This window comes from Neovison vison, chromosome 3 (assembly GCF_020171115.1).
Source record: "Neovison vison isolate M4711 chromosome 3, ASM_NN_V1, whole genome shotgun sequence".
NCBI classification, from domain to species: Eukaryota; Metazoa; Chordata; class Mammalia; order Carnivora; family Mustelidae; genus Neogale; species Neogale vison.
Window position 1 is genome coordinate 131695481 of NC_058093.1, and position 27021 is coordinate 131722501.

Below are 27021 nucleotides of genomic sequence, written 5' to 3' on the forward strand. Positions count from 1 at the left end.
ACAAAAATTCTGATTGCCGAGTGATCTGTTTTCTGTGGCATCCTGAAACTGCACGGAGTGATTCTTATTGGAGATATCGTAGATGTTGTAAAATTGTAATGGACCTTGATTCAAATACGATAAAGATGAAGTCTAACTCGGGAAGTTCCCAACTGTCTCGCAAGCACAACTTCGCGGACGCCCTCCAGTTGCGGGTCTTGTCGCCTGATCTCTCTCGCCCGCCTCCGGCTTTAGAACTGCCCGTCCTCACGTCCCACGCATCTCTGCCAGAGACACCACACAGGGGTGTGTTGTGAGCATTTTACCCCTTCTTTTCATTCTACACAAAAAACAACTTTTCATATTCCATTTCTTTGAATCTTTTCTGAGTCATTAGATGTGATCAGATACTATGAAAAAAGCAATAAATAAATGATTGTGGGTTGATGTGTGACAGTCCCAGGAACCAATGTGTGTGTTAACAGGAGCTTATGCTAAAAATAAAAAACAAAACAAAACAAAACAACCCTGAGGCCTCTTCAAGATAAGAGATTATTACAGATAGATGAATAAATGAATGAATGAAGAATGAATGAACAAAAAAATGGATGATACCCTAATGTGAACGATTATCACTCTGGGACCTTCCAGCATTAGCCATATAAAGACTTTAATATTTTAAAATATTATATAAATTAAGTAAATTTATATATTCAAATTTTAAGAGACACCAAACCTTTGAACACTCTTCACATCACACCAAGTGTGTGCTCATCCAAGTAGAGAGCCACTGGAATGAAAATGAAAGCTTTCAACATTACACACTGTTCATGTGTGCTGTTTATACACAAATCTATGGTTTTGCTCCTAACTTTACGGATATGCTCTATTTCCAGGTGGCTGTTTTCCATAAGGATGTCTTCATCTTTTCCCCAAGTTTCTCAGATGTTTGCTTTACATAAAGATAAATACCGACAACTCCAAAAATGAGTAAAACGGATAGAACAAAATGATGTTTTCAATGTCAGGTTGCAGGGGATTTAGAAATAAGATTGGTCCCAATACAGACATTGCTTTTCTCGCTCATGTAGTCCTCATCCCAGGAAATTCACACCGTTCCATCTTCATTCACCCTTCTCAGGGATTTTATTTATACTTTCCTCCCTACAGACAGCACTCATATTTATTTTATTAAAATTTCTATGAACTGTTTCTTTTTCATCTGCTTAGAAAATTAAGGAAAATTTATTAGCTGATTCTATGTAAATTGCTCTGGTTCAGTTTTCATTGAGGATAAATTTGTTTTGAATATCTGTTATGACAATTATATACAGCTACATTTTCAACCCTAATGCATTTTTAATAACTTCCTTCAGCAGCTAGTGATTTGAATTTCAAATTTCTTTCTACCAAGAGGTAAAAAAAAAAAAAGTATATACCATTTTATAGCCGTTTCATATAAAAATTGATTTATGCAGCAAGATCTCTCTCACAGTAAACATATCAAATGTCTAAATGGGACCATTAATACTCATAAGCCTTACAATATGTATGTTCCAGATAGAGCACAGCACAAAGTTAAAGCTGGCAAAGAAATAATTCTGTCCTTAGCTATTGTTCATAAGTCTCTCACTAAGGCTGGACACATTTCACTCATTTGATGGATTATTTTCATTTATTGCTATTGAGCGCTACAGCAAATTTTAAGGTGTATCAAGACAACTGAATAATCACAAGTTAAAATACTTAATAATTAATAAATAGAACAATTGGGGAAATCCAGACTAGCCTATTTTAAGCTATCTTGAAAATGAAGATGATTTTTTTTTCCAATTCTGGGGTTCCAAGATTTGAACTGAACATGAACTGCTCAAAGGAAAAGAGAGATTTTAAATAGGTCAGCCTTTTCATAAAGAGATCTCCTTTTACTCACCTGTCAGAGGGAGACAGCTTTCCTCAAAAAAAGGATTCATGGAAGAAGTCATGGGAAGTGATGGTTCACACTTTGATTTTGCAGAAACAAAAGTCTACGCCAGGATAAAAATATCACGAACATTTGTGACTGCTATTTTGCCTCGATGGCTAGTTTTTAAGGTTGGGACAAATAAACACCATCTGACCTCTGGGGTGGCATGTTTATAGGGACGGGCAGCCTCAGGGACGAGGAAGTCCCACAGCGTCTAATGTTCTGTCTTCTCTTCTCTTCTCTTCCCTTTTCAAACGTCAGTATTCTTCATACTTTTCTCTTTTGGTAACATAAACAATTCTCTCTCTAGAATTGTTAAAACTTTCAGTTGGGAAGTTCTGGTTAAACAGTCTCAATAATTACTATAAATTTTACTGTTTGGTATTTTAGCATTTATTCCACTTGCATTTCCTTTAAAGTGCCATTTTAAATAATTTTCCATCATTTTTGGATTGACTCATTTTGAGTCAAATGTCAGCATTTTTTATTTGATTTATAACTCTCGATAAACTTAGAATTGAAATTAGTTTATCAAAAACTCCCCGAATGTCACTGTAAGGCTGGTACCAAATCCCACGACTTTTAGAGGAAAGCGTTTTATTTTGCACTGATCAAGCTCTCAGAGAGGCATTAATACACACCCACCTTCACATCACCATTCAGTAGATCTCCTGTGCATCTGCTGTAAGTCTGGCTGCAGTTCTAACTGTTGAATGAAAACATCTCTCTGAATACCGTAAAGAAACCTAACCTCACGTGCCAAGAAAGCCTTCTTCTTTCCAACGGAGAACGGCCCCTCTACAGCGGGTCCCCGTCTCTGTAACGGCAGGACCACCCCTCTGTCGCCCGGGCTGGAAAACACAGCGGCTCCTCCTCCTTCCTTTTCCATTTCTTCTATATCCAATCAGTGAAGGCTTGTGATTTTTTTACTCAAAACTTGCTCTCCTTGTCTTCCTTGCTTCATGAATTTCACCCCCCTCTTCTCTGTTGCTCAGACCCAAACGCAGGAACCTCCATGAGTCCTACCTACCTTTCACTAACAGCCCACACCTAATCCCAAAGGACATCCCGTCGGCGCTCACCGACCATGTCCGGAAGGCATCCTTCTCCCTCCAACACTAACATCTTCACCCAAGTCACCATCACTCCTAGCCTGGACTCCAAACGGCTAATGTTTACTGCCATTTACTAGATGTCAAGTAAGTACTTATGTACTTAGCTACACAGTTTAATTCATTAATAAGAGCTTGTTATATTTAATCTCATTATACTCCTATAGTACTATTTCATCCCCTACAATAATCTTTGTTGCATCATAATCTGTTATATTATTATGATCTTAATCTGTCAGAGGAGGCAAATTAAGTACATGGAAATTAAACAGCCTCTGCAAGTACACATGGCTCTTAAAGACGGATGCTCGATGCCAGAGCCTACAATCCTACCCACTGTGCAACGTTGAGATGTTTTTTATTCCAGCTCTACGACTGAGACATAACTGGCATATAACATTATGTAAGTTAAAGGTGTACAAAGTGATCTTTTGATACATGTGTACATTGTGAAATGATTACTAAAACAAGGTTGGTTAGCATCTGCATCACCACCGGTTAGAGGGTAAGATGCGTAAATTCTGGAAATCTAACGTATGGGATGGTAACTGTGTTTCATGGTTCTGTGATTTACTTGAAAGTTGATGAGACAGTCCATCTCAGACGTTCTCACCACATATGCACTAAAGTGATTAAGATTCTTGGTCTTTCTCAACACTCTATTTGTCAGGAGGATCTTTTTCCTTCTTGAGGATTGTGCCTGAGTCACGAGTGCCCGGCCAGCCTCCAGCCCGCATCCGCCCCTGACCAGCGGGCGGGGGTTCTGCCTAGGAATCCAGAGTAAACCGTGTGCTCAGTCTTTCCAAAATTTTACCCAAAAACGAAAGTTACAGACTCGTATTTCACCACTTTGCAGTTTTTCATCAAATCAGGTTTAAAAATATTGCCATGATCATAACCATAATACAAAACACCAGTGAACCTTTAGAACTTCCTGTACTTTTTCATATAATGACAATAGGCGCCACTGAGCTGCTTGGTCTTGGACAGTCTATCTCAAACAGTCGTCAGAAGAGACAGGTACTATAACTCGTAGTCATGAGAAAATCAAACTTCCATGAGCCAGTAAGTGCCCAGTCAGGAACTTGAACTTGGATTCTCTGAGAGTAAGTCTATATTAATATAGAGAATACCTCATAAAGAGTTAAAGGAATTCAAATGCTAAGCCTTCAGATAGAGCTCTGAATATAATAGAAATGATTGCTAGATATTTGTGTAATAGAATTAGTTAGGAAATATTGTAGAAAAATCTACTTTCTAAAATAAACTTTATTTTGGAGAGTACTTTTCGGTCCACAGCCCTACTGAGCAGAAGGTACAGAGCTTTCCCTCCACCGTCAGCCTCCACACATCACAGCTTCCCCCATCCCCCACAGCCCACAGCAGAGCGGGACATTTGCTACAGCTGATGAACCCACTTTGACACAGCATAATGACCCAAAGTCCGTATTTTACAGTAAGGTTCACTTTCGGTGTCATACCTTCTACGAGTCTGGACACATGTCTGATGACATACATCCACCATGATGGTGTCATAACGGATCGTTTCACTGACCTCAAAATCCTCTGTGCTGCATCTGTTATCACTCCCACCCCCCAGCCCCAGGCTAGCACTCTGTTTTGTTTTGTTTTTTTAAGATTTTATTTATTTTTTAGAGAGAGAGCTCACAAGTAGGCAGAGTGGCAGGCAGAAAGACAAGAGGAAGCAGGCTCCCTGCTGAGCAGAGAGCCCGATGAGGGGCTCGATCCCAGGACCCTGAGATCATGACCTGAGCCAAAGGCAGAGGCTTAACCCACTGAGCCACCCAGGTACCCCAGGAAGCACTCTGTTTTTAATAAAAGGAGGAATACACATAAAATACATATCCCATAAAATAAACCCCACAAAATCATTATGTTATTCACGGTAACTTACTCTGTATTACCAACCGTGAGGAATTAGATTCTTTACTGAGCTTACTGAGGCTTGGTCAACAAACCATGTTACCGGTTCACGATTCTGAGTTCTGACCACGAATTCTCCACGTGATTATAAAATACTTAACTGTATTTTGGTATTATTACCAAAGACAACTTTAGGCAGCATTTTGAACATCATTCTGGGGTATTTCCTACATACTTTCCATCCTTAGTAAACTGATTCATGAGAATGAATCAAAATTCATAGACGGTATGGCTACCTCCTACACGTCAGCCTATCTGATGATCCTTTCTTGTTAAAGCTATAAACAGCAACTACTGTGCACATTAGCAGAGTCATTAGCATAGCTAACACCAGCCTCCAAAGTTTTATCTCCTAAATATTGCCCACAGTTTAAATCAAAGTAACAAATGCACAATTAACCTGAACAGAGGGAAAACGTCTACTCAGCACGTTGGGAAATGATGTGGTTGAATTATGAGTCATCTCATTTCGCAAAGTAGCAATAAAAACGAGTCTTTCATTTTGCGGAGGTACCACTGGCATTTACAGCAGATGATTAAAATAAAGGAGAAAAATAACTTTTGCATTTCATCAAAACAGGGACATTTTATACTGGTCATGCAGTTTTGCCCCTGCGGATTTCATCGATCAAAAGAAATGTCTCCACGAGTTGTTGCCAAGGGTCTGCTTATTCCCTAGTGATTCCGAACACCGGGGCTTACCTTATGGAAGTTTCTGAAATATGCTGCCTTTTCATCCGGAAATTTTTCTAGCCTTCTGGGTCCTTTACTAGAAGCCTTCTTGAAAACCAACCAGCATCGTCTGAAAATCTGAAAGCAAATGAAGGATCTGATTATCTATCTTTTTGCATGAGTTTTATAATGCCAGGAATTTATTTATTCAACTAATCCACTGGAAAGAAATTTTTTTAAATGTATTTAGAGAGCAGTTTTTGAGTCCTAACCAGGTTATTCATTAAAATTATAGCAAATTTTTAAGAACATAATATTTAATATAAAAGTGACTCTTTTTTTGGTACAAAGATTTTATCTTATGAGGTTTTCAATGTGCTGGCTTCAATGGTCTTTAATCTAATTAAATCATCTGGTATCAATACCACATAAAATATTTATCTCAGCATGCCAGTGACAGGGTAATCCTCTGCTTTCCATGACAATGCAGCCACAACTTATAAGATTAAGCACTTTCATAATGCTCTATTTTCTCTCTTTCAAAAGTCACCACATCTAAAAATGAACTTATCTTGTAGGATTAATTTACTTTAAAAGACCCAAAGCTCATATGTTAATTTAGAAAGCAGGAATATAGGTGCTTTTATAATAGAAACATCTGCCTTACCCTTTTATACTTTACAGTAACTAGCATTTGTTGAATGTTTATTTATATGGACTACATCTAAACATTTATATGCACATTAGATCTTCTTACCTACAACATGGGGTAGTTTATCTCCATTTTAGGATAAAAACAGTGTGACAGTATCAGGATTTGCACACACCTCTGTCTGAGCACATATCTTTTCAGTAAAAAAGCAGGACCACCAATTATACACACACACACACACACACACACACACACACAACACACACACACATCATTCCTGGACTCTGCCCCTGTTTTATAGGACCAATTAATATCGGACTTTGAACCTGGCCCCTCTGTCAACTTCCCTCCCCAGGTACATTTAAGGCAAAGTAATAAAATGAGTCTCATCTCAGTCATTGGAGAGGTTTAGAAATGCAAATTAAGATTTTTAATATATAGCACAGTTTTGCCAGAGTCTACATTCTCCATAGCCATTAATAAATGCACTGAGGGAAGACAAAACTTCAAAGTTGCTATATTGTGTTTCTTCCTTCCCTCTCTTCTTCTTTCTCCCCTCCTCCCGTTTCCTCTTATTTTCTTTCCTCCTTCCTTCCTTCCTTCCTTCCTTCCTGCCAGTTCTTCTTTCCTATCTTCCTTCTTTCCTTCCTTCCCCCTCTTTCCTCTCTTTCTCTCCCTCCCTTCCTTCTTTTCTAATACCAGCCAGATAATATAATTTCTTACAGAAATTATAATTTTGATAATATAATTTCCAAAATATAATTTCATTGTTCGTTACTCACTAGAAGACAGTGTTTCCCATGTGAAAAGGAACTCTTAGAATAGTTACATAGGAGGCCTTTCACAGAAGCATTACGAACAGAGTAACAACGCACACACTTTCACTTTACACTTGCTGCCTTTCTTAGCTCCTTTCCTATTACCTTCGAAAAGCCTCTAAAGGATAACCTTGAGCTCTGCGTCAGGTCTGTGTGTCTCTCCTTCTCTACCTGGATAGAGATGCACCTCCTCCGTGATGGGATTCCTAACCACACACCTGGAAATAGGGTGTTAAATTACACCCCCCCCCCAGGTCTGCTGGTGTCCCTTCCTCCACACTTGTGTTTAGCTCATTCTGTTACTTTTTGGCCCCTTACTGGTCTCCACCCCCACAGTAAAATACTATTTAAAAAACATGTGAATACTGATTATAATATAATATCAGCTTATGCTTTGCTTGGCTTTGACTCAATTCTACATGGGTTTATTTAGCATTATAGATTCTGCTTTTAAACTTTAAAAAGGTATTTATATTTTAAGTAAATTTAAGGTAATAAATGTAGAAAAAGAAAACATGTAAGAAAAGGCAATTTGTACAGTGGAAAATGAATAAAGCTTTGTGTTAGTTTGCAAATTTGGGAGTTCTCTAAGTGAGGTCTGAAACTGGCCCCTTTACACAAAGGGCAAGGAGAAACCCAAGACTGAGACGGGCCACCCCAGGCTGGTGAGTGGCAAATTTAACGAGCAAGGGAACTCCCATACAAGACTTGTCTTGGGCGGCCACAAGACAAGCACAGCTCAGCAGCCCTCACTCTGCTCCTCCTGTCAAATCTTAAAATGCCATAGAGAAGGCTTCACAGGGTTCAGTCACTTTCAGTGCAGATGATCTCAACAACACATTGCTTTCCCAAGACCGTGGGCTTGAAAGGGCTCTGCCTACAGGCAGGGTGGGCGGAAGGTACCCTCCAAGGATGGGGACGGGTGAGGTCCAGCTCTCAGGTCAACTGGTGGCAATAAAGTCCCCGCAATGACCTCGCCCGGCATTTCGGAATCCAACAGACTAGCAGGGCAGTCTCTCTACATTGGTGGCTCCTTTCTTGGGCTCCTTCGCCTTACAAAGTAGGTGCAGTTTGCCACATACGACAAAGTCATATGCAAGGACACTTTTTTGCTAAGGACATACAATTCTAACAAAATTCAGATCCAGAATATTCAGACCCAAATATCCCGTGGTCAGAACAATTAGAACACCATATAAGAATTTTAAAAAATAAAAATAAATACATTGATGATCTTTGAAACTCAGACTGTGGAGCCAGGACTTGGAATTGCAGCTCTGCCCCTTGTGAGAGCCATGTGGCTTCGGGCAAGTCACTGAGCCTCTGAGCATGTATGCTTCTCTTAGCTGGTGGAAAATAATGCCTCTATCATAGGATTGTTGTGACAGTGAATAGAAATAAATGTTCACAGCTCACGGCTTTGTAAGGCTATAGAGGAGTGATGCACTAACAGACGGTAGTACAGTGCAAAACAGGTAACGTGCTCTTAGAGGCAGACTTTGTTCAGCACACCCATAGCCATTGTGGATATTTACATATATTGTAAAAATCATTGCATCTACCAACATATTTTAAAGGTTTCAAATAATTCCAATAATTATGGGGATTACGTATACACACTATTTACAGACAAACTGTCTAAATACTCTTGAATGAAAACGAGTTCCTGTTAATTTCACAATGCTTTGGATATGGCTGTCCACATTGATTAATATACAGCTGAAAAACAGAAAAAAGTGCACGAATTCACTCTCTTTCTAAAATTATTCCTTTCACAATACAGTGTGATTTAATTTTTGCCCAGGATGAATCATTTCACGCAGTCATTAGTGTAAATCCTATGCAATAGAATTGAGAGTATTCTACTGCAATGCCCAAGAATACAGAATACAGTTTTTTAGCTAGCATATCTTGATTTTCAGTGCACATTCTGCTATATTTCAAATGCTTTGTCTCCAAGAAGTTATTTTAACTTCTCTAAAACCCAACTTCTTCTTCTATAAATTCAGATCAATATACCTCATGAAGTTGCTCTTTGAGGATTTAATAAGGCAGCTCACAGAAAGTGTCTACAATATGTGTTTAAAGCTCAGTCCTCACACTATTATCTGAAACTCTTGGGTTCTGAACACTGCTATGGATTAAACTGCATCCCTCCTAACCTCTCATGTTGGATTCTTTACCCCCAGTGCGATGGTATTTGGAGATGGGGCCTTCTGGAATGTAATTAGGTTTAGATAAGACCATGAGGGTGAGCCCCTGAGGACAGGATAAGTGATCTTGTAAGAAGAAACCCCACAGAGCTTGTTCTGTCTCTCTCTGTGCTCCCACACACACAGTGAGCTAGTGGCCATCCGCGAGACGGAAAGAGGGCTCGCTTAAGAACCTGACCATGCTGGCACCTTGATTTTGGACTTCTAGCCTCCGGAACTATGAGAAAATAAATGTCTGTTGTTTGAGCCACTTAGTCTGTGGTATTTTGTGATGGCAGCCCAAGCTGACCAAGACAGACCCTTTTAGATTTTGTTATTATTAGCCAAAATGATGGTGTTTGGTAATGGATGTAGTTGCAGTGGTAGCAATATTTTAGAAGTGAAAACAAATTACATGAATCAGACTAGAAATTTGAGGGATTGGAGCAGATAAATAAAAGTATCATTTGCAAAGTGGGATGTATATAGATTTTCAATATTTATCTCTTTTTTGTTACTGGATTTAGAATCCTAGCTGAAGTAGGAAGACTCTCTTTGAATGGAATTGAGACCAGATCCCTGGTAATATGGTTTCTGTTTGTTCCTACAGAAGAATGCTTTCCCCTATGTGCTTTGCACTTTATTGCCCATAGCTCAGGAATCATGATGATGTCAAACGAAGTCTTATGATATTCATGGAATTACAGAAACACACTCACTGACTGTAATGCCCATCTTGTGTGACTACAGTTATTTTCTATTAAAATGTCAAAGTGAGTTAAATATAAGTTGGAAAGCATAAGTGTTTCCACTTTGGCACTCAGTGTTATGATGGAATACATCTGAAAACGGGTAATAAAGAAAAAAGAGCGGGTATTTTCATTAATATATTATCTATTTGCTATTACATTAAGAGAGGCAACCACATAAAGATAAAAATTATTGTTGAAGACTTGAATTAATAGAAAGTTTACCAAGCAGAGGCCCTTAAATTACTAGTTTCTTATTTTGGAATAATGTTAGATTAATAAAACAGTTGCTAAAATGGTACAGAGTTCCTAAATAGACTTTACCCAGCTATCTCTAATATTCACATTCTATATAACCGTGGTACATTTTTCAAAACTACGAAATTAACGTTGGTATAATACTATTACTTAAAGAGTTTATTTAAAAATTGCTAATGTTTCCACCATTATCTTACTCTGGGGATCCAAGGGATCCAATCCAGGATACCACATTAAATTTAGGTGTCCTGTATCATTGGACCCCTCTGATCTCTGATAGTTTCCTAGTCTTTTCTGTTTTTTGTTTGTTTGTTTTCCTGTTCATGATCTCAACAGCTCTGAAGATGACTGACCAGGTATTTTGCGGTATGAAAATTAATACACAAAAATCTCACTTAAAATGGGAGTCAGGAGGCCAGAAGGGAGAGCTCTCACCTACTACCATTCTTGGTCAGTAACAGACCTCACAGTAAGGGAAGCACCGCTGGGGAAGACCAACACTGCTTTACCACTCCAACAGGAGGAAGGAACATTTCCTTCTTGCCTGACAATTCCACCCATGAAAAACTGTCATCAACCTGGACTGTTCTCACCTTCCTCCGGTGGGCTTTTGATCAAAACAACCCCTTTTTCTTTCTAAAGCAATGTCCCTCCCCTTTGCAGTTGGACTTGCCTGTGGCATTCGCTAAAGCTTGCTTATCCTGACTTGCAAATCTTCTGCTATTCCCATATAAACTCATCTTCTGGTAAAATAACTGGATGTCTTACTTTTAACATGGGCAGCGACATATCTGCAGATTTGCGCCTGTGGTGAAGCTGAATTTAAAAACAACAAAAAACAAAGCAAAACAAAACAAAACAAAAACCTCTTTTAAAATGAAGTCAAAGGCCAGAAGGGGAGCTCTCACACGCGATCATTCAACAGGAAGCAACTCCTTGCATGCCCAGTAGGAAGATGCCTGTACCTCAGTACCCACAGCAGAGAAAAGGAAGATTTTCCCCTTGCCTGGCAACAGCCCAGCCAGTGGGAGAGGTCACAACTCAGCCGATAAAGAGCCACTATGCTCTGAACTCTAGTTTACTCCAAAGGACTTGTTCATTAGAACAGCCCTTCCCAACAGTCCCTTTTTCGCTCCCAACTCGGTGTTCCTTTTGTTCTCTGGACTCGCCTGTGGTTTACTGCAGCTTGCTTGGCTCAAATTGCAATTCCTCTGCTATTCCCGAAAAAACTTATTTTGCTGGTAAAATAACTGGCTGTTTCATTTTCAAGGTCCACAGTACAAAGTTCCTCAATTCATGTTTGTCTCAGTAAGTTAGTCTTGATATTTCAGCAGTCTAATGAAAATCTCACAGTAAAGAGATTAAAACAAATAGTTCACTGGGAAAAATAATACAAATGCATCATAGCTATTTGGACTAGTTATACTGTAATTAGAGAGCTAGTTGAATTTTTAAACTTAAAGTAGTAAAAGGATAATTTAATAAATGCTAATAAAGGCAGAGATTTTCATTTTATATTCTTGTTTGATGCAAATGTTCAAAATGTTTTGCTTTGTCATCGGAGTAAATAATGAAAAGGGCGCTGGTGCTGAGACTCTGCACGTATCACTCTGTGTCAACGTGAAGTCAAATTCAGCATGAGTCAGCATTCTACAAACAACCTTCATGCTAGCCGCATACATCAGTAGAAGCATGAGGAAATCACTTCTTTGTTACTGTTCATCAAACAGGATTTTAATAGTGTACTAGGCTCTGCTTTAGGCCCTAGAAGTGATGCCCTATATAATAAGTTTGTTGGGGAAATTCCAGGAAAAGCAGCAAAAGTGACTGCTTGAGCCCAGGAAATCACTCCTCTGAGGGAAAAATAAATAAATAAATAAATAAAGGAGTACATTTTATTTTGCTTATAAATGAAAGACACGAATTCTTCTAGTACATCAGATAAATGAAATTAGGTACCTTATTTTTATTTTTGTCCCATGAGACAAAATAAATAAATGCCCTTCATTAAGCAGTATGTGGGAGTGGATGGTGCAGTCTCTTCTGCCTGGCTCTTCAAGGACATCGAAAAATGCAGGGACCATTTGGCTGGTTAGCAACAGAACTTACTGCCTGCAAGAAAAGGCACTTTCCTCCTGTCCTGTCCCTTTGCTGATGACACTCTTGCCTGTCCCCATCATGGCTCAGGAAGGTGTCTCACCGTCTCCTTAGGGACTGACTGATTTCACCTTCTCTTTCAGAGTTATCTCTGAAACATGCCAGTTGTCTCACCAAACAAGTTTCAAGGTACTCTTCAAGTTTTCATTCTAGAAGATTCCATGCTGTTGCCAGGACTCCAAAAATCCCCACAACCCCCAGATGTTCTACAGCCTCGTTTTCCACTGCATGAATTAGCCTGCCAGCTCGCCATAATTAAATACCCTCTTAATTCCTTTCTTTTTGTTTTCTTAAGACATTTATTTATTTATTTGACACAGAGAGAGAGAGAGCGAGCACAAGCAGGGGGAACAGTGGAGGGAGAGGGAGAAGCAGGCTCCCTATCGAGCAGGGAACCTGATGTGGGGCTAGATCCCAGGAACCTGGGATCATGACATGAAGCAAAGGCAGTGGCTTAACCGACTGATGGAAACCTTTTCACCTCACAGCAAACTCTTTTCCTCACTGCTTTCTCTCGTCAAGGTGATTTTACACAAAGGACGTCCTTTCTCCAGTTGGGACTCACTGTGAAGTAAATGGCAATTTCTTGGCTTTAGTTCATAGCCATAACTATGTTATTTAGCGAGGACTCATTCCCAAGCTCTACCTTAACCAGAGGTCTGATATAATGGACCTTTTCCATCATGTTGACCTAAAGGAAGGGTTTCTGATTGTAGGCACTGTTAAACCTGACTGCACTAAGGGAAGTCCCCAAAGCTTCGTCTCTGGAAATTTTAAAGCATATAGAAGTAGGTGGCATACCTGAGAGCAGCTTATATTTGAATTCCCTTCTTAAAGTAAGATACCATATGAACGATAACTTGGAATATAGAATTCAATTATTTGGGACGCCTGGGTGGTGCAGTTGGTTGGACGACTGCCTCCGGCTCAGGGCGTGATCCTGGAGTCCCGGGATCGAGTCCCACATCGGGCTCCCAGCTCCATGGGGAGTCTGCTTCGCTCTCTGACCTTCTCCTCGCTCGTGCTCTCTCTCACTGTCTCTCTCTCTCAAATAAATAAAATAAAATCTTTAAAAAAAAAAAAAGAATTCAATTATTTATTTCTAACTTGTATCAGATGAACAAATAAGCAAAAACAAACAAGCAGAGCGCATGCAGAATTAGTCCCTGCAGGCTTATGTTACGAGCAGCTGCAGGGACGTGGTCCTGGGTCTCTGTCCTCCCACAAAATATGTAAGTACCAGTGAAAGGGACACTTTGTTTTTGTAAAAAATAGTTACTACACAGCCCAATGCTGTGATGCACTGATGACATCAGCTGTGGCTTTCACTTCAATATAGAAATGAACTTTGGCATCTTTCGACTTAATTTTTGTTAAATATACACCAATACCGGAATCACCCCCAACCATTCATTCAAAAACTATCGGAGAGCTTGGCGGTTTGCAGATACCATAGTTAGAATAAACAAACAACAAACCAACAAATAACAAGCACCACCAAGTTTGTCCTTACAGAAACAAAGCTCCTGTTTCACGGAACTTTCATCCTAACGGATAGACAGACGACAGCACACTCGTAAGCCGTCTTTCCAGTAGGGCTGAGTGCCGTGGAGGGGATCACAGCCCAGGGCTGCTGAGCTGCCCCTTCCATCCTAGAGGAAGACAGAGGCGTGACAGGGACGTTTGGGGATAGCACATCCGTCAGAGGCACTGGAGACACAAATCCCGGGTGCGGGAGCTTGCCTGAACTACTCCTGGAACTGCAGGAAGGCCGGCGGGCAGCTCAGCGCAGCAGAGCCAGGCTGGTAGGGGTCAGAGCTGAAAGATTTGGGAGATCCAGGCCAGGTAAGCCTCTTGGTGAGACTACAGCCAGATTCAGAAAGATATGGGAGAGAGTCTCTGGTGAGACTAAAGCCAGATTCAGAACGTGAAGCAGGATCAACTCTTTAGTGGGTTAAGTAAACTGAAACCTAAGCAATTTTAGGATTCTTAGAGTAAGAAGAAGTTACAAATGAAATCAATTTCGAAAGTCACTGTATAGGGCCAAGACTATGCAGGCCAGTAGGGTGACCGGTGTTCCGGGCTGACTTCTATTAAACGCCTCGATTTTCTAAGCTCCCTGTCTTCTCTAAACGGTAAGACTTGGGGCTGTCGTTGCAATGTCTGTGTTCTGTGGCTTTTGCTTCCCCAAACTGGGAGCGAAGACCGCTACCATTCCATCCGCCCATTGTGGGTCCTGCTCCCTGTACTCTTACAACTCTGGAATACTTCAGTCTGCTGAGTTCTCTGCAATAAATGCAACAGGTCTCTGATAAACGTAAAACCCAAAATGTTCTTCTCTTCCTCGGTACTTATTAGAAATACTCAAGGGTGTCTGGGAGGCTCCGTCCATGAAGTGTCCGCCTTTGGCTCAGGTCATGATCCTAGAGTCCAGGGATCGAGCCCTGCCTCAGGCTCCCTGCTCAGTGAGGAGTCTGCTTCTGCCTCTGCCTCTCACCCCACCCTTGTGGGCTCTCTCTCTCTCTCAAATAAATAACATCTTGAAAGAAAGAAAGAAAGATAGATATTCAAGAGTACCAGAGATGGGGGGAAAAAAACAAAGAAGCCAAAGGTGACTGTAAAGGTGTCATAAGGGACCCCAAACAGTCCACAGTGTAAAAAGGCAGAAAGGCAGATTATTGCTGGGGATGTGAAATGTATACGGATTTTCTTAAATATTCCACAAGCCTAAATACTTTTTTTTTTTAATCTAGTAACTTAATTTAGCAGAAAACTAGCGAATCCTTCATAAGGTATAAGAATCCCTGTCACTAATTCAAGGGTTTCAAGTGTTCTAAAAATATTTTTACTGTCCATTTCTGTTTCAGGTTGAACTCTAACTGAAAAAAGCAGAGACAGAAGTGAGACCTTGAAGATGAGAAGACACAGAAGCACACCGTCATTTCGTATATGATTGTCCATTTATATTTATACATGCATGCATATATATGTACAACTATTTGATTTTTAAAATTTCAGTTTATGCAAACATATAAATAATATACATAAATATATATGCATCTATCCCTGTGTAAACACATTTATTTATAAATCGCAGGACCAAAAATTTAAAAACTTTCCTTTTTCTTTGGGGTATAATTTAAGCCCAACTTTATGAGCAAGTTCTCATGAATTCCATGAGGGAAGAGCTCTACATCATTCACAGTATCTAATATAATATATGAACACTGCTGTATTAACCCTGAGATGATGTTTAAAGAGAATATCAAAATCTTGATTTCTCTCATTTCATGTAGTTGGAATGACGAAAATGAAGGTGTTAGTATTTTCTGTTCTATTACCTCATTTCCACTTTATCGAAATTACCCCCAAAACAATCATGAAATTCACAAAGGCGAATGACGATTCCCTAGTTCTCACCAGCGGCAGTCTGTGAGGGGGCCAAGTGTTTTCTGTTTTTCACTGAATACACAGAGTTCTCTTGACTGTGTTTGTCTACCAGGCCATCGATGAAATACCAGGAGAGAATACACACACGGTTTAGAGTCCAGCCAGACTGGAATGCTTCACAGCAGTAGCAAGCTTTAGGTTGAGCGTGTGAAACTGTCATCATTATCATGAGAATGAAAGTGAGTTGTAGGTCAGACCTGCTGAGCACCAATCAGCGCTGGAAGGATTCTCACAGTGATACTTTTTCAGCTCCCCGCTTTCCCACAGCCCAATCCAGACAGGGCAGAGAACAAAAGCCCTTTCCCTTTGCTCTGCATTGCCAGGAAATAATCACATGTTCTGGGTTTTAGTTCCTCCAAAATCAGAATATTCTTTGGCTTTCTCTCAATGTGTGCTATTTGAAATTCATGGTGTTTTATTTTCCTTAGGCAGTTGTACAGGAGGAACTCAATAAGCAGTGTGAAAGTGGTATTCTATGAACAACAATTTGTTCTTATTTTATGGACCCAGTTAGTATAGGGGTCAGTCACACCAAGAGTTTTGGGATCACAGCTTCAAACTGATACTTTGACCGGTAAGTAAAAGTCAAATGTCCAAATCAAAGTTGAACATATTTCCTCTTCATTTTACTTCTCCTGGGTTTCTTATTTCCTCCCTTTGTTAAGCATATTTTCAGCCACACAAGCTTCAAATCCTGGTGTTGCCATTCACTTCCCTTCCTTTGTCTAAACCATTCCCAAATCTGTGGGCAAAACCCAGAAGAGAGTACCCCTGTGATACTGTGAGAATGACTTGAATTGAGGAAAACAAAACAAAACAAAACAAAAGAAAATGCATTTAGGAAAGAAATAAAGACTAAAAATAAAAATGGCAGAGGTCTTTAAAAATCAGAAGGAGCTTTCTTTTTCTTCTCTTTTTTCTAATTGCTTAAATTCAGTTTAGTTAACATATACTGTATTACTACTTTTAGGAACAGAATTTAGTGATTCATCAGTTGCATACAAAACCCAGTGCCCATTCCATCACGGGCCCTCCTTAATGCCCATCCCCCAGTTACCCCATCCCCCAGTTACCCTCCCCTCCCATCCAACTACCCTGTTTGTTTCCTGGAGTTCAGCATCTCTTATAGTTTGCCTCCCTATTCATCTTATTTAATTTTTCCTTCCCATCTCCATTATGTTCATCTGTTTTGTTTCTTAAATTCCACACATGAATGAAATCATATGGCATCTGTCTTCTCTGACTGACTTATTTCGCTCAGCGTACCTCTGATGGAGCTCTCGTTGGCTGCAGCAGAAAACCGGAACCAACGATCAGTTTGTTAAGGGAGCAGTATTACGGAAATAATATTGAAAGAATACTAGACCAGCAGCAGGGTTAACAATGACCATGACAACACAAAAATGTCCTCAGGTAATTAGGATATTCCCACCAGAGAAAAAGATTAGAATTCAGCCAAGGTTGAAGACAAGGTTGAAGATGGTGAGGACAAAGAAGATGAGTCCAAGACGAAAAACATTACAGGGGAATTTACAGATTCATAATCAACTCAATATGAGGGTGAGGAGGTAATGGATTAAAGCTACATCTAAATGTTCATACCTTCATGAATGATGGCATTCATTCAGTAAATGGTGGTATTTACTGGATTGTCAGAAAACCTGAGAAATGGCTTTAGTTGTAGGATTATTGAGTTTGATAGGACATTTAAATGTTTGCATTATGAAAACTGTTCTCGGTAAGGTTACAAACTGTAGTCTCCGTGTAGAATGGATGCCTTCCAGTCTACCTCACGTCAACTATATCCTCCTCATGAAAACATTGTCTTACTTCAGTTTCTTGATATAAATTTGCAGACTCATCCAATGTTGGTTCCTTGCCTGCTTCTCAACATTTAGTGATTTTTTGCTTTAAAACTATAAAATTTACTATATTTAAAATATCAAATCAGCAAACATGTTTCCATCACTTTTGTTTCAAATTGGCGTATCAAATTGGCTTAAGTCTACATACCTTTTGAATTTTCTTCAGTGAAGTACATCAAACTAAAATGGAATTATTTAATGTGCCTAATAATCCATTGCTCTTTAAATGTAATGATAATATTCAAGTTTGTCTCAAGTAAGGGACTTATACTATGGTTTTGACTGATGAGAGTTTTCTGGTAATAAACCTGATTTTAACCAAAGTTCCTGGTCTTATTTCAATAGGCCATAAAAAGATGACAGACTTGATAATTAATTTAAGGAATTACTAAAAATATCAATTATAAGTAAAGTTTTATAATGATCTAAAAGAAATTATAGAGTTTGTAGGGTCTGTAGTTACTAAATTGAAATTCTGTTTTTTAATGTATATATTGCATACCATACTTGTCTTAAAGTTACTGTACATTCTTCCAATCAAAGACTTCCATCCAATCCAAACATGTTTAATACACTTTAATGTCTGAATTAGCACTATTAGTTAATTCTCAAATTTTAAATTTTTCACCAATAGTATAAAACATCACTATAACATTACAAAACCTAATTTTTACTTCCAATTATATAACTGAAATTTACTCAAGCTGATATGCTGTACTTTTTTTCCTTTTTGCTTATTGATTTGTAGGAATTTAAAAATGGATTTTAATTTTTAAAGTCCTTTATCAGGTCAATGAGTTGGAAACACATTTTGTAGCTTGACTTTTCACCTTTTCATAGTTTAATTTTTCATGAAAAAGTTTTTAACACAGTAAAACTTGTCTATTAATTCCTTTACAGCAGTATGTTTATAACTTCTGTTTATTAACAGAAATGCATAATCCCCATGCATTTGTGTGGTTACTGATACATTTGAATTTTTTACCATCTCATTTTTTTTATTTCCCATTTTAATATTTTACTCTTTTCCTACTTTGTAATGGATTAGTAAAAATTCTTAGCGTGCCTCCCCCTCTTACCTTTACCAGCCTTGGAAACTTTTTTCATCCCACTCCATACAAATACCCAACTAATTGACAAATACATTTAATCACTCATGCATAACATCTCTCCCTCACTCTTCATCTTCTCTACTAAAAACTAATGGTATCTCACTTTAACAAGTACGCTCCAGTAGCCTCCCATCTGATTCCCGGCTTCACATTGTTTTATTCCACTACAACTTACAGACTACTGCATAGTAAATGTCTTAAAGCACAGCTCTGGGGGCACCTGAGTAGCTCAGTGGGTTAAAGCCTCTGCCTTCAGCTCAGGTCGTGATCTCAGGGTCCTGGGATCGAGCCCTGTATCGGGCTCTCTGCTCAGCAGGGAGCCTGCTTCCTCCTCTCTCTCTGCCTACTTGTGATCTCTCTGTCTCTATCAAGTAAATAAATAAAATCTTAAAATAAATAAAAAAAAAAACACACAGCTCTGGCCATATATCTCTTTGGACCAAAAAACAAATATACAACAATGAATCTTTCAATGCTTCACCATTGCCCACTGCTTATAAGAGAAATCTTAAATTCTAAGGCTTGCGAACAAGAACGTTCATGAACTAATCACAAAGTCTACTGAAACACTTGTCAATTCTCCCATTAGACCCTCTCCTTAAGGGTGCCTGGGTGGCTCAGTCAGTTAAGCATCTGCCTTCAGTGTGAGGTATTATCCTGGGGTCCTGGATTGAGCCCCACTTTGGGTTCCCTGCTCAGTAGAGAGTCTGCTTCTCCCTCTCCCTCTGCCTCCTTCCCCCTGGCTCGTGCTTTTTGTCTCTCCCTCAAATAAACAAATAAAATCTTAAAAAAAAAAAAAATCCTCTCTTTATGTTGCATTGGTTTACTCATTATCCCCCTTAAATATATTTGCTTTTGTTTCTTAGTTCAGATCATATTCTTTATCTGAAATCCCCTTATTTTTCAATTCACACTTTTTAGAGTCCTAGCTACATTTTGAATCCTATGTCTTACTACTTTCATGGAGCTTTCCTTGATCAAACCAGTGAAAAGGGAGGTCTCTTTACCCTGTTTTCCTTTATAATTTGTTCTCTGCTGTCTTTTGAAAATTAATCTCCCTTACTGGATTATAATGTCCTTCAGAGAAGGAACCATGCCTTATATATCCCTGTATTCCCCTCCCATCCCTAAACTCAGTCATAGCAAAGTGACTACTTTAAAATTGTTGGATTAATAAATCAATACCTTGTATGTGTACACAGTAGTCCCCCTGATCCCTGGTTTTGCTTTTTGTGATTTGGGTTACCCAACTGCAGTTCAAATGTAGATAATCCCCCTTATGACATCTCTTCATGGAGGTCAACAGCGCCTAAACTACGTCACAAAGCCTACATCATTCCCCTGACTTCATCTCAACAGGTAAGCATTTTATCATCTCAGGTCATCACAAGAAGAAGGGTGAATATAGTACAACAAGGTATTTTGAGAAAGACCAAATTATACAAGCTGTATTATAGTGTACTAATTATTATAGTTTATTAATAGTTATTGTTATTAATCTCTTACTGTGCCTCTTTATAAATTAAACTTCACTGTTGGAAAAAAACTAAATATACATAAGAGTAGATATTATCCATGGTTTTAGAATCCACTGGGGGGCCTTGGAGTGTATCCCCCACTGTTAAGGGGGACTACTGTAATCTTAACAGTTTCAAAGATGATCACCTACTCTAGACCACACATTGGTCTAAATATTTAAAATGTATTAACTCATTTCATCCACAGAACAATGCTTTTTGACTCTACCATTACATTGAGTTACCCATGACGGAAGCACAGAAATGTTAAAAAAGAAAAGACACTAACAGATATAGAACCAAATCCTGATAATCTAGCTTCAGAGCCTGTATTTGTAATGACTTCATTAGCTCCTCATGCATCATGCCTTTTGAGTCTTAAACAAGCAAGGTATCAATGTATTGATTTTGAAGATAGGAAAACTTACTCCAAGATAGGAAGAAAGGTTGAATTTCTCCAGGGATGAAAACTGGGGCCTGGAGTGGGGGGAGTGTATGGTGGTGTTGTTAAAAACAAAGAAAAGGGCTAAAAGAGAGGTGCCATATGTTTGTCTGTTTCTGTATTATCATCATTATTATTATTTTTAAAGTCACCTATGTGTGGGAAATGCCTTTTTCTCAGTCTTGGCTCAGCACCCGTTTCCATTTGTTTTTTGTTCACCTAAATCACAGAGAAACATATACCAAGTATCTATAAGAAAGTCATGGCTCTCAAGAACTGGAAACCAGATAGTGAACCAGAATCACCCATTTATTCTGATACACTGAAAATTTCAACACCATTGCAACCTGTAAGTCTGAAAACTCAACAGACAGAAGAGACCAAAATAGGAAAGAGAGGGTTTGCAACTTTACTTCCCTCATTCTGAAACCTCAGGAACTTAAGGCCAATCCTGGGTTTGGTGGTGATTAAACCCACAAACAGATCTTTCATCATGTGCTTAGTTTTTTTGTTTTTTTTTTTAAGATTTTATTTATTTATTTAATTATTTATTTGACAGAGAGAGAGAGAGAGAGATCACAAGTAGGTGGAGGGGCAGGCAGAGAGAGAGGAGGAAGCAGGCTCCCCGCCGAGCAGAGAGCCTGATGCAGGGCTTGATCCCATGACCAGAGCTTGAGACCATGACCTTAGCAGAAGACAAACACCTACCCACTGAGCCACCCAGGTGCCCCCATCATGTGCTTAGGTATAAATAAATTCTTGCCCCCAGACAGATCCAAAACAGGGTCCCCAAAGTACCCTTTTGAACAAACTTTGTATCCTTTCATTTAAGTACACAAATCTTGCTCAGTTGTAAGTGATTAAAAAAAAAATCAGGAGTAAAAGAAAATGTCAAGATCTAAACTAAATGGTATTTGTGAGCATGGGCACCTTGAAGCCTGAGGCCCTAATCCCCACTCAGTAGCAAAACAGAAGCATCTTACCTCCTAGCATGAAAAAGACTTGAAAGCTCCAGGAGTTCCAAAGGCAGAGAAAAACTAGCTTAGAGGATGTCTGCTTTCAAACGTCTAAGCTCTCTTGAAATGCTCTATCTTCAGCAGGAGTTTTTATTCAGAAAATTAATTTCCTTGTAAAAAGTACACAGTGTTTCTTATTCACTTTACATTTTTCCTATCGTTTCCCTCAATTTAATTTTGGCCACTGTTTAAAGAATGTACTGGCTTTCTATTTAGAGCTACATAATTCAGTTTGGGCGCTCTGTTGTAGTATTATCTTAATTTGATGGTTGAACCGGACCTTTTCTCTTGGGTCAGCATTCCGGGCATTGTTTCTGTCAGGTAGCAGCAGCAATCTTCACTTTGAATAATAATAAATAGCATCTTGAGTTCTTAGTCTGGTCCCCACTGTTCTGAGGGATTTATAAATATTAACATAATTTAAAACACATCCAAACCCAATGAGGTAGGCAATATAATTAACCTTCCTTACAGAATGGGACACTCAGGTGGAAAAGTTAAGTAACTTACTGAAAGTTTGGCACAGTGCTGAATTATGGCTATAGTTTGCTAAATCGGCTTCCTACTTCTGCTGTCTCTCTAATCTATTCTGTACATTGCCATCAAAATCATCATATTAACAATGTCTTGATTTCATGACACATTTGACAGATTCTGTTGGCATACAGGTAAATTCTAACTACGTGAGGCTAGCACCCAAAGCCTTCCACACCGTCCCTAAAAAGTGTCACTTTTTTTTTTTTTTTTTTTGGTTTGGACTCAAAAATTTTTTAAATTATTGTTTTATTTATTTTTTATAAACATATAATGTATTTTTATCCCCAGGGGTACAGGTCTGTGAATCGCCAGGTTTACACATTTCACAGCACTCACCATAGCACATACGCTCCCCAATGTCCATAACCCCACGCCCCTCTCCCAACCCCCCCTCCCCCCAGCAACCCTCAGTTTGTTTTGGGAGATTGAGTCACTTATGGTTTGTCTCCCTCCCAATCCCATCTTGTTTCATTTATTCTTCTCCTACCCCCTTAACCCCCCATGTTGCATCTCCACCTCCTCTTATCAGGGAGATCATATGATAGTTGTCCTTCTCCGACTGACTTATTTCGCTAAGCATAATACCCTCCCTATTGCCACTTTTTCTTCAGAGCCAACCCTGTAGGGACTCACAATGACTTGCCAGCTTTCCATTTTTTAAAAATAGCTTTATTAAAGTATCACTAACAAAAAGTGTATATATTGAACGTGTACAACTTTGTGTTTTGATATATATATATATATATAAATTGTGAAATGATCACCATAACCCAGATAATTAATGTATCTATCACTTCACAGGAGTCATTTCTTTCCTCTGTACTGTTGTTGTGATAATACTTAAGATCTACTGTCTTAGCAAATATCAAGTACACAATACCGTACCCTTAACTATAGCTGCAATTCTGGACATTCAAAACTCTTCTTTGTGTTTTCCAGATGTTCTGACATCTGGGCAATGGATACCTTTTACCTGTCAATGTAATACTTAGTCTTCAAGGAAGAAAATTTGGGGTACCTCAACCTGATCTGCTCATCGTAATGCCTTGGCTTCAAATTACAGAAGTATGACCCGTCGTTCCCACATTCTAAAGTTCAATCCACAGACACATCTACATTCATAACACTGTTATGTGTGTAAGTTATATATTGGAGAACTGCTGATAGGAGCAAAATACTGGAAATAATACCAACACCCACTGACAAGGGGACTGTTCAGCTATATGTCTACGCTATGGAGTAAGAAAGCTTTCTAGGTAATGACTTGAAAATATCTTAGGTATACATTTTGTGTGAGAAGAAAAAATTAAAAGCATATAGCCTGGATCTAAGAAACACTTGAACTACAAAGAAGAATTTTAAAAATTGTTTTCTACTAGAGGACCGAGGAGTAGGGTCTACCATGATGAGGGTAGAAGAGAAGCTTCTCAACTTACAAATTATGTGCCAGTAATATTCCTTACATATCTGGCAAGGAATATTAAAATGTGACCAAGTGTTTTATGTTTTAGAGAGGTATTTTGCTTTTAAAAGAAAATTTAGGGGCACCTGGGTGGCTTAGTTGGTTAAGTGTCTGCCTTCAGCTCAGGTCATGATCTTGGGGTCCTGGGATCGAACACTGCATTGGGATCCCTGCTCAGTGGGGAGTTTGTTTCTCTCTCTCTTTCTGCCCCTCTCCCACTCCACTCAACCACGCTCTCTCTCTCTCTCTCAAGTAAATAAAAGAAAAAATCCTTAAAAAAAGAAAATTTATTTGGATAGCGATTAAAGATTCATGGTCACATTTGTGAGTCATCCCTTAGCTCTCTTTGCTTCTTGTAACAGTGGAGTCACGTTACACAACTTGGAATGCCATGCACTCTCTCACTTAATCTCAAACCCACAGTGTGTCATGGCTACTCTTATGATTTCCCTTTTACAGATGGTAAAACTGGGGCTCAAAAAAAAACCTGTCTACCAGCCTCGCAGGACCAAGGACAGCAACTGTATGGGAGAGAAGTGGGTGTGGGGGCTGAAGGAAGGAGGAGAAGAGAGGGCGTCTGGGTGGCTCAGTTGGTTAAGCAACTGCCTTCAGCTCAGATCACAATCAATCCTGGAGTTCTTGGATCGAGTCCCACATTGGGGTCCCTGCTTGGCAGGGAGTCTGCTTCTCCCTCTAACCTCTCCCTCTCATGCTTGCTCACTCTATATCTCTCTCTCCCAAATAAATAAATAAAATCTTATAAAGTTAAGAAAATGAAAATAGATAAGGGAAAAGGAGAGATGGCATTCTGAGGAGGGCAATGAGGAAAGGCAACAGGGTAACTACAGAGTGAAGCATTCCAGTGATTACGAGTAGGAATACAAAGAATGGCCAGGAAAGGGACAAATGAATTGTCCAGGATGCAGACTTTAACTATCCCTAAGGGAGAAAATTAAAGATAATATGTAGCCGCCTTAAAAGAAATACCAGTAAAAATGAGACACGTGGCCCACAGTAGTCACTGTTGCCACCTAGATGTCATAGGACTTGCTATGAAGCTCCTGTCTTCCACACTCTTTTCCATATTTATCTTTCATGTAGGTTCTCATATATCAAAATGACATTTCTATTCTCAAAATGCATTTTTCTAACCAAGAAGATACATGGGAAAAAAGACTGCTTACCTAGTATTTCAATAAAATAATGATAGCCCTGTAACTTTACAGTACTTCTCATATGTCACAATCATAAAACATCAAATTGAACATGACAGTTCTATTTTTAAATCTCTGCTTAGATACAAGTCCTTCTTTAAAATCCTTCAATCATGCCTTTGGAAAAAATAATAACACAGAAAGGTTTCTAAGGAGCTTATTTTTACCAGAAGCCATATCTGTGATACATCTTGGACACGTTGGACTCTACTGTCAATATGCTTTTAAGACATACTGCTGTGAAAATCATATAAAAGCAGAGAGCATCTCCTTTGCAAAAGAGATTTTTATTGGCATCTTGGCCAGGTAATATTGATGATATCTTTGAAATGTGTTTACAAGGTAGAGGTCATAAATTATTCCTTGTTCAAAAGCATAAAATCAGGAGTAGAAGTTTCCATATCTGTGTAAAATTCACACTCTTCAAGACACAAAAGAATAATGCAGCTCTTCTCAATATGTCACTATAGTAAGTGTTCAATAATTAGTTGGCTGCATAGATTCCTAATTGCAGTTGAACCAGCAGAACACTTGACAGTTGTCAGTGCGCTAGATGTTGGAAAATACAACAAAGGAGTAAATTCTGGGTTGAAAGACCTTGCAGCCTAGTGGGGCAGACCAGCATGCCAAAAAAATACATTTCTCTGAAGACAGCGCCATAATGGCGACACTCTCAGGATGGTCTGTGGCCAAGAGGGGCACCTGAGACAGCCTGGGAGGGAAGGCTGAACAAAGGAAGGGAGATTGCTTTAACCAGGCAATATCAGAGTCAGAAGGCAGAGGCAAGTCCAACATTCCAAAGACTTCCATACACGCAAAGTGGGATGGGATACTCCTTATGAATCTTTTTACCCGTCATTACTTCTTTTTTTTTTTCAGATTTTATTTATCTATTTGAAAGAGAGATCCCAAGTAGGCAGAGAAGCAGGCAGAGAGAGAGGGGTAAGCAGACTGCCTGTTGAGCAGAGAGCCCGATGCAGGGCTCGATCCCAGGACCCTGAGACCATGACCTGAGCCGAAGGCAGAGGCTTAACCCACTGAGCCACCCAGGTGCCCCTACCTGTCATTACTTGAACAGGATTTAAATGCTTCTTTCTTGTATATTAGTGCGTATATTCTTTTGTCTGCAAGGTATTTTTGATTGATTAAATGCGGGTATATGAAATGAACCCCTTGTTTCTTCAATCACTAACCAGCTAACTGATCCTGGACAGCTTTCTGAACCACTGGACTTTCTTATTCTCTCCTATAAAATGTAAAATGGAATTGAACTAAATCACTATTAAGAGTATTTATTTTTTTTTGAAGATTTTATTTATTTATTAGAGAGAGAGAGACACAATGAGAAAGGGAACTTGACGTGGGTCTTGATCTCAGGACCCCGGGACCAAGACCTGGGTTGAAGGCAGAAGCTCAACGACTGAGCCACCCAGGTGCCCCTTAAGAATCTTTATAAAACAACAACAAAAAAACATTGTGATGTATCCTGGGTACATCTGAATATAGAGGCCACACCTCTACCTTTTGTTGTTCAAATTTAAGAATAATTAAGAATAATGATAATTTTTATAAACATAATGACATCTATATTAACTATAAAAACTTCAAATGTTATCAAGGTGCAAAGAAGACAGAAAGTCTTCCACCAACTGGAAATAGCTATAATTATTAAAATAACCAACATTCTACATAGATTCTCTCTTCATGTGCATAGATAAATGGATGGATAGTCAGAGTTAATTTTATAAAAATGAGATATAGTTAATAAATCTGTATTTTATAAGAGCAAAATACTCATTTTACTCCCCAATTTTTACAATATATATTTAGCAGTTTGTACTCCAATAGCCGCATTTGTACATACCAACTGTTACGGCATTTCGTTTTCATTCTGCTCTGGACTAAAT

The 27021-nt window shown here is 39.0% G+C and overlaps 1 protein-coding gene across 2 annotated transcripts in view; it reads right to left on the bottom strand.

Moving 5' to 3' along the window:
• Positions 1-27021, bottom strand: part of DOK6 (docking protein 6) — a 372760-nt gene that overhangs the window by 258057 nt on the left and 87682 nt on the right. For both annotated transcript variants that reach the window (XM_044242827.1, XM_044242828.1), the window contains exon 2: positions 5704-5811. In XM_044242827.1, coding sequence (XP_044098762.1) covers positions 5704-5811 — 108 coding nt within the window. The remainder of the gene's footprint in view (positions 1-5703; positions 5812-27021) is intronic.